The sequence below is a fragment of the Lactuca serriola genome, chromosome 9 (genome assembly GCF_051521515.1).
Source record: "Lactuca serriola cultivar US96UC23 chromosome 9, Lser_US96UC23_V15, whole genome shotgun sequence".
NCBI classification, from domain to species: domain Eukaryota; kingdom Viridiplantae; phylum Streptophyta; class Magnoliopsida; order Asterales; family Asteraceae; genus Lactuca; species Lactuca serriola.
The window spans coordinates 217,260,609-217,270,331 of NC_136416.1; the positions used below are offsets into that span (position 1 = coordinate 217,260,609).

At 30.2% G+C, this 9,723-nt stretch overlaps 1 protein-coding gene across 1 annotated transcript; it reads right to left on the minus strand.

Annotated features, from left to right (window-relative positions):
* Positions 1-6,345: 6,345 nt before the first annotated feature.
* Positions 6,346-7,609, minus strand: LOC145074904 (nicotianamine synthase-like). The gene has a single exon (XM_079021232.1). The coding sequence runs from the start codon at positions 7,527-7,529 to the stop codon at positions 6,546-6,548; it is 984 nt and encodes a 327-aa protein (XP_078877358.1). The 5' UTR covers positions 7,530-7,609; the 3' UTR covers positions 6,346-6,545.
* Between the last annotated feature and the right edge of the window lie 2,114 nt (positions 7,610-9,723).

The window sequence follows — 9,723 nt, forward strand, 5'->3', positions numbered from 1 at the left end:
CAAAGTTTTTATAATACTGCCACTGGACATACTTAAGCTGAGAAAAATATAAAAAAGGATTTCTAAACTGTTTAACACAATTTTATGATTTTTGTGTATTTATTCTAATAAAAATTGATATAAATAGAAAACAGTTTCCAAAATTTCCCAAACTTTTTTTTATTACTGTTATGAAACATTTGTAAGCTGATAAAAATATAAAACTAGATTTCTAAACTGTTTAACTTAATTTTATGATTTTTGTGGTTTTAAGTATATTAAATCTTGGGAAAATAGACGAAAAATAGCATACAGAAATTAAAAATCATCATAATTTTTCTGTAGCATCCTAATATATTAAAAGGTGTTCGGGGTAATTTGCATGAATTTTGGATGCGTAAAACTCTTTTTCATTTTTTTAGTCCACTATAAACACAAAAATTATGGATATATATATATATATATATATATATATATATATATACATTTTTAAAAACTCCCAAAATATATTTCTGATTTGTAAACATAAGGGAGAAGCTGCGTAAAATAAGGGATAATACTTTCACATTCCCTAAAGTAGTTTTATGATTTATTGGATCTAAATAAAAAGAAAATTCAAAACGATACTAAACAGTAACTCAAAGGGTCATCCACAAATGTTTCCAGAATTTATTTACAAGTGTAAGTATTTTATATTCTTTAACACTCTATTTTCTTATTATTTTCATGTAAAAATAAAGAAAAGATATATTGAGCTGAAAATTTCAAGAATGCATCTTCATATAATTTAATATCACTGAAAAATCATTTTCTTATTTTTGATGTAAAAAAACATGCCTAAATGCTCAATAAGTTATAGAGAAAACTTGATACTTGTGATTTTGGTAAAGATTATTGTTGTTACTTTGAGAATTTTTGCAACATGTTCCAAAGACTTTTAAATCAAGATCTCTTTGTACCTCTTAATACATGATGTTAAGTGCTCAAATTAATTTTCCTAGATTTTTAGTGAGGAATAAAACCTTTGAACATGCACTACAAAACTAGTATTCACAAAAAGGTGCTGATTGAGCAACAGTTTTGTAAAAATTGCTAAAAATCGAAATATTAGAATTTTCCAGTGAGGTAAGATGGGTTTAAAACCTTACTCAAAATTTTATATTTCAGAAAAAGAATCTCGAATTTTGGTTAAGAAATGAGTGAGATATGACAGTTTAAAGTCAGGTAATAAAATGTAGCATATTGCATGCATAATGATTGGTTAGAAAAGTGAGTTTTCATCATTTCTTTGAGTAAATCTTTTGAAATATTTTAAAGATATCATGATCCATGCATTTTATGGTCATGTTTACAGAGATCAAATATATTTAAAAATAATAATTTACATACATGCATTAAAATACAAAGATCTTATTTCTCAAGAACTCTTAAAAATGAGTTTGATGTTTTGATCCTTAAAATCGATTTTGCCCTAAGATCATGAACATGCGACTTGGTTAACATACATGCATGGTGTTAAAACACCTACTTGATCTTCTAAAAACCATTTTAACAAAAATAAATCAAGTTTGAAGAAGTTGAAGAAGTAGAAGAAGGAGATACGCAAGAAAATCTATGAAAACTTGAAGGAAAATGAAGGAAAACTGTGTTCTACCTTAATGAACACCACTAGATGATGAAGATTTTGAGTTTAAGGAGTGTTCTTTCATTTATTTTCTAGAAAATTTCGTAGTTAGGAGGGAGGATGACAGAAACTGGTGGTGGTGGTGGTGGAGAGAAATGAGAGAAAATGAGAGGTAGAGTGAGAGAGTGATTCTAATTTTAGGGAAATGGAGTATTAGGGTTTTTAAGTAACAGAGAGAGATAGAGAGAGGGAGAGAGAGAGAGAGAGAGAGAGAGGAGAGAGGTCCGACTTTTGAGGGTATAATGCCCTCCCTCTCTTTTAATTTTATAAAAAATTCAATTCTTTTATAAAAATATCAATCTTTTTATAAAATATACACCCTAACCAAGTTTTTGTTCATGAAACCTTGATTTTTGACTTATAAATTAAGGGTAATTTCTTAATGAATTTAATTTTATTTTCCGTTAATGAATTTTCAAAGTTTTAATTATTATAAGATGATATTATAAGGTTCATAACTATTTTTATAGAATTTTTAAGGTTAAAGTTTATAAATATGTGTTTTTTAGGGCTTTTTAGGGTTTTTGAGAGTTTGTAAATCTTTGGATATCAAAATAAATAGAATCTTTGAGACTTCAAATTATCTTATGTTATTATAACTCTTTTATAGTTATAAATAATCTTTGTAACTTACTTTATTGGTTTATTGGCATTCTATGTGGTGGTTTCGACATTCAAGTGAAATTGAGGAATCAAGTATACTATTCCTAGCTTTCAATTTGACTTAAGTTCCAACGAGACTCAGACCTAATTTCTACCACTAGGTAAAGTGCATGATGTGTGCATATGATTCATGAAAAGGCTTCTGAGTCAAAGAGTGACCCGAATATGGATATTCACTACAGTTACGTAGTTGTAGAATTCACATAACAATGTGAAACCTAAGTACATTGTCCATCGTTTCTAACTATTTCCAAGTTTCTAGTAGATTATAACATAGCTTTTAGTTTCTAAGTCTAGTATGTGTCGTGCCTATACGTGCAACTTAGTTTAGTCAAATCTAGCACCGACTCGAATTATGACGGTTGTCACAGTCTCCCCCGGTTGAAAGAATTTCGTCCCGAAATTCAATTCGTGACGTATTCTATTAGAACTCAGCCGGCTACAATTGTATATTTGGAAAGATGGTGACCTGGAGAGCTCTTTTATTATTTTTGGTTAATTTCTCAAAGGAAGACCCCAATTATTTAGTTATAATCAAATTAGTGTTTCCTTAATTCGAGTTTTACAGACTAGATTGTGGGAAATTAGGATCATGGAAATCATGATCCAACCATGGTGACCTAGTCGAAAAAGATCATCTAGTTAGATATTATTTGAATTAAGAGAGCGGTATAAGTTTTGCTGAAGCACCAAGTACACTGAGCGTTAAATCCGCATTGATCCTTATGTTGCATTCTAAATTAGCACTAAGTGTAAAGTTGCCTCCTCATAAAGAAGAGATTAGGAACAATTTTTTCACTTCCGGGTTGGTTACTACATCTGGAAAAGATATATTCCGAAATATGAAGGTGTAGCACGAATGAAAGGGGAAGCGATCGAGGGTAAGTTTCTAAAAATACATACTAAGGGTAGACAACGAAGTTTTGGTATATCTCAAATATAAAGGCTATTTAAGTGTCATCTACAAAATAAATTACGAAATGATTGAGGATCTCTGGGGCTATAATTACTACTACGGTTACTCTTACAATAATAAAACTATATTCTAAGAGTATATATAATTACAGAGTCATTGTTTCTAATAAAGGCGGTGAAAGTTAATGATATTTTAAATCACATTGTGTAGATAGCATTTTAAGTGTATAGAAGTGATAAAAATCTCATTGTTATCAAAATGTGTGTTTAGAAATGATAATTAATCTCATTTTTATCAAAATGTGTAATAATTCCAATAAAATGAAGATACATGTGTGGCGATCAAACGAAATAGTAAAATAATATAAAGATTAATTAAGGTTACAGGTTTAAGTCATCAATAAGGGAATTTGTACATAAATATTTTGATTACTCTTTTGAAAAATTGTCTAATTGTCTAAGTCCGGACAAATTCAAGCTTACGAGTCAGTATATTGATGAAAACAAGGTTGAGAGTTTAGGAACTCACTGAAAATTACAAAGTAGAATGCTATTTAAGAAATGTGTAAAAATGTTGATCATCGAAAACAGTGCATTCTTAATTTAGTGATTCTACAAAATTAATCATTTGAAGGATAAATAATCGTTACATTTAAACTGTTTATGTTTTTAAAGAAAATACGAAACATATGAAATGTATTCTTCACATATATTTTCTGGATTTTGAAAATGATAAGAACAAGGGTAGTGACATTGTGTATTAATTGTAAGCAAAGAAATACAATGAAAATTGCACTTTAAATCAAGTTTTTGAATTTAGAACGAAAAAAGAAATGTAAATAAGGATAACTTGTTTACAGTAGAATTTAGAATAAAAACAAAATATATATGATAAAAGATGAAATTTAACATTTCAAAGTTGACCAAGTTAAAAATTCTCCTCAAGACTATACATGTATTAATCGCTCAAAACGAATGGGTAGACTTCTATTCTGTATGTGTACGAACATGGTACCAAGAGAAGCAAAATAGACAGAAACAAAGTTAGGCAATGTATTATGTTATTATTATGGGTTTGCAAGATCTCATGTTAGAAGGAGAGTGAGAATTCAAGTTCGGGGGAAAGAAAAGGAAGGTAGCGGCGGTAGTGATTCCTATAGTTAAATTTTTAAGGATAATATACGTAAGTAGAACTAAATCTTAAGTTGAGATATATTTCAACTTCAACCTTTATGTATGTTGATGGTTACATAGAAATGTAAGAGTTTTAAAGTGTTTGCTAAGGTTTGATAGAAATTCACGAGTTATCTATTAAGTTAAACTCGATTTGTGAAAAAAAAGAAGTACTACAACTGGTAATTGAAAATCTTCCAGTTTTGACCTTTAGGCTTGAGTCCAACAATGGTTAAACGGATAAAGTAAAACTCGGTATATTTAAAAGAATAATTACATTTGTTGAAAGTGCATCACTGGGAGTTTAAAAGTGAACACTAAGTTTTGCATTGTTGTAAATTTTGAAACTTCATAGATTATAAAACTAATTTGGAATAAAATAAACAAATGATGTGTGTTGGAAAGCACATCTATCCATTGAAATGGATTTGAAATGAAATTGAAATTGCAATGTTAAAACCAGTATTGGTTAAATTGAGTTTTGAAGAAAAGTGTTAAGTTAAAGCAAGTTATCAAAAGATTTTTAGCGAGAATATGGCTTAAGTTGTTAGGAAAGGTTTAGTAAGTTGTATGAAGTGGTTATAAAGTATTTTAGCGATGATAAATATAACCGATGAAACGAAATAACTTTTCGATGGAAGATTAAGATGTAAGGAATAAGTGGATTTGTGTAACTAGTCTTACCTAATACTAATGCGAGTATAAGGCAAGTACCGGTGGGCTTTTACCCGAAATAAAGGACAAGAAAAATTATTTGTAAAACATTTTATGGTATCAATGCAGCTTCGCAGCCTTTTATAGAGGTCATAACTAAAATTAGGATTTAATTTGCAAGTTACGTTAAAATATATTATATTGAATTTAAACTATTGATATTTCATATAGAAATAGGATTAAATTTGCATGTTATATTGGAAGATATTTTTTTTTTAATCAAAATAAATAAAACATTGAAAAAAGCCATAAATAACTAAAATTGTAAAATAAAAATAGAAAACAAAATTTCGAAAAGTTAAAAAAAAGTTATCAAAAATTTGAAATTATATATATATATATATATATATATATATATATATATATATATATATATATATATATATATATATATATATATATATAATTTCAAATTTATAAAATTACAGAAATTGTGATTGAGGTTTGTAATATATTCCAAATTTGGTACAAGTTTAGAATAACATTTTTTATTAAAATTTAACTGAAAAGTTAGATTTAACGATATGAGAACCTTTCATGTAATTTTGCAAATCACAAGGATCAATAGCATCACGTTTTCCTTGCAAGTCCAAAGTCAGATATTTTGCAAGTCACAATGATCAACAGCGTGACGTTTTCCTAGCGTGACGTTTTCTAGCCTAGTTTTTCCTAATTCCATGTCTCTTTTTTTTATTTTATGCTTTGATAATTTATTGGTGGTTGATTAAGTTGATCTATCAATTCTATTTTGCGTTGAACTAATATTGTTCTAAACTATTTGTATCCTTTGGCTGTATTTCATCTACGTCTACTATCGTATATATTTCTGTCGATTTCCACGCTATATGCTGAAAGCTATTCTATAGATGCTTGTTGGAAAACTAAAAGTTGGTTTGTCTTTTTTTGAGATAGAATGTCCACTAATTAAAGAGCAATATTTATAACAGATGATGTTTTATTAATGACTTCATTTTTAAGTTATTCAATAATATAGTATTATCCAACAATAATCAAAAGCAATGAATTCATATCGATTTCTCTTTCGTTAAACTAAGAAAAAATAATTTTGTATGGCCTAATGGACTATGGAGTATCCAATCCCTTTGCAAGCTTTGATAAGAACCTCGTGCTATAATTTGTAATAAATGTGCAAAATCGAAATGTATAAACAGTTATCAAAACAGAAGAAACTAAACCACGGACCCAAAACATTGACATTAATAACACAATTTTAAGGTTCTTTATTTCTCCAATGTTGGAGTTCACAGAAAACTGACTCAGACCCAAAGCAACACATGCTATACATATGTATGCATGTTGATCTAGCTAACAACATACCAATCTGATTTAAGAAATTATAAAGTAATTTTTTGTAGAGAGAGAGAGAGAGAGAGAGAGAGAGAGAGAGAGAGTTCCTCTACTCGTCCAATGCCAATTCCTCAATTATGTTCATCTGGTTGAGCGGATTGTTAAAAGCTTGGAAATCACAGTACTTGCAACTAGAAGGCATGAATGATCCAATTCCCAACTCTTGGTGATGATTATGATCGACTTCAATTGGTGCTGGATACTTACGTGCGATCACAACCGAGTTAATCACTTCATCATGAGGATGGAAGATAGACAAAACCTCAAACCCTTGAAGATCTTCTGGTTCCACAACAGGGTAAAGAAAAGCACGAGCACCATGAGCACTCCTCAGCATCAAGATGGTTCCAGGGGCCATGTACTTAGCCAGATGTTGGATCACTTTAACCTTTTCATTGATATCCATCCCCACTAGTGCAGCCAAGAAAACCACATCATAGTCCTTCAATTCCTCCTTCACCTCCATTATATTAGTTGAGTGGAAGAACATCCGTTGAGACAAATCAGGATCAGGCGAAACCAGGCTAGAGGCCATGGAATTCGCTGCATGATCAATGTCATAGTTATGAAAACATGTGTTCGTTAAATGATTAGAAGCTAAGACAATCGAGGTGAGAGGTAAAGGGCCAGATCCCACAAAAGCAACACTCTTGGGTACGACACCGGGTTCTGTGGAGTAGTGTCGGCTGAGGATGTCAAATTCAAGACGACTAAGCTTGATGTAGTTTGAATAGTAAGGGAAGGCGTTGAGATGGTGAAGAGGGTTAGGGAAAGTGGCTAAAAGAGTAGAGAAATGGGCCTCTAAATGGCCCTCAGCCTCACCACAAAGTCTAATGAGCTTAGACCTTGTCTCCTGAATATTTTCTGGAAGAGTGGCTATGTTGATAGAAGATGGTGGAATGCATGTGAGGACGAGCTGGCTGAAGAGACTGTCGACGTCTTTAGAGGGTTTGAGCGTTTCAAGCATGGAGATTTTGTCATAAATCTCACACACTTTCTCGACCAAATTGGCCTCTTCGTGGAGGGAACCCATGTTGACACTGTGAGGATATCAGGAAAGGAAAAGATTCTGGTCAAATTGAAAGCGTGAAGAAGTCCCAAGGGAATTTAGTATTCTGTGACATTGTCAAGGGGAGTGTGGCCTATTTATGGGCACAATAGACGGTCCCACACCCATTTGGAAAAAAAAAAAAAAAAAAAAGTGTATTAAAAATGGGTATCGATTCATCCGTTCTTTTATATAATTTACATTTTCAACCTTTTTAAGTTACAACTTTCACCCTTCACTTTTAGTACATTTTCATTTTATATCTTTAAATTTTAAAAGCTGTATCTTTTATACATACTGTGTATAAATTTTCAATTTTAACCTTTTAGAATATTTCAAGGGGAGTATGGCCTATACTAGCCGTTTATCCGTTCTAAGCGATGAATGTGAATAGTTTGTTACGACAATTATTTCCATTCAGACATATTATATTTTAAAGAATGTACGAATTATTTTTTTTTCAGTGTTTATTTGTCATCCAGAAACGTCCCTTTAAAAATATGTTGTTATTTTAGATTAAATATAAAAGTACGTTGATATATTTTGTTAAAAATAAATAAATTATAATGAACGTTCTATTTGGAGATTCTCATATAGTTTGGTTTTATGAATTGTTTCCCTTTCGGCTAACGGGGAATATTTTATGGACGGCAGACGGGTTGTTTCGTCTTAGTGAAAAAATGTTGATAAATTGTTAATTTATTTTTGTTGATTAGTGTCCTTACATAACGAGGGCTTTAAATATTATTGTCTTGTGTAATTTGTTTAGTTTTTTTTAATAGTTTTAAGATCAAAATCTTAATGTTAAATGTTATATATAAGTAAGTTGCGTGCACTTTAAAACCGATGCATTTCGAGTTGTTTGAAATATGTTCACGAAAAAGGTGCGCACACGTCGATACAAAAAAAAAAACGCAGTTTGGTCAACGCCGATGTAAAAAACAAAACGCCTTAAAATTAGAATTTGTAATGTATAGCCTATACCACATACTTAAAATCCTCAAAACATATTTGATGAAGTACAACCAGTTAAATTGTAATATTCTTTTGTAACCATATGGTGGACAAATAACTTCCACATATTATTTCGAATAAAAACTTATTAATAAATCAAGAAAATAACATCCAATTTCTTAAATGCAAGAAATGGCAATTGACTTCCATTTATATGTTTAAAATGCATAAAAAAGCAGCCCATTTTTAGTTCATCATGAAAAAAAAATCAAAGTACTTTGCTATTATGAGTAAATATTAAAGTGCATCGTTTTAATTGGTTTTTATTTGAAAAAATATATTTCTATTTCTTATATTATATAGAGCACATACACACGGGGGAAAGCCAACACATGTGAAATTGGGCAAAGGGCAATATTGTCCAAACAAAGGGAAAGCCAACAAACTTGTGTGTAGAGTAATGTAAAACCAACCATAACATCGTATATTGCACTTTAGCATTTTTTTTTTTTTTACATTCAGAACATGCACTAAGCAATAAAAAAATTGGAGGTTACTCGCTCTCATTCAAGGGTAAAATGGTTTAGATTGCACTTTAACAACCAAACCATGAAGCCAAAGGCCATACTGTCAATCATCGCACCTTTTGAACCATTGGACTTATTCCAAACTACAATTGAGCTCTACAAATTCTTATGCAAGCAATGATGAGAGTTTAATATTGTCAGACACAAACATGAATTGCCTCCATTATCTCTAGCTTGATCTCGATACAAAATCTTTAATTGTATGTATTGAGCTTTTGTAACCAAAATAACACCAACATACATGTAGATGCAATAAACCCAAAATAAAATCAAGAACCAATAAAACAACTCAGCGATTATAAAAACACTTTTACAAAGAAGCCTTACAATTGAATGCAAATAATATGTTATGTTCTTTAGCAGGTCGTTTGAAAGCCCTATCATTAACCAATTTTTTATATGAATACATAATTTATAAAAAGTAAAATAATAATTAACTTAAGTTCTCTAAAAACATATTATTGTATGAATAATATATGAACAAATTTTATCAGTTCATTCTAATTCTATACCATTCATCGATAGCATACATTTTACATAAAAAGGAATTGTAAATAAACAATCAGCAATTAAAAGTTTAAAACATAAGCATTTACCTTAGACTAAGATACAGGAAGAGGAGAGATACTTGAGAGTCA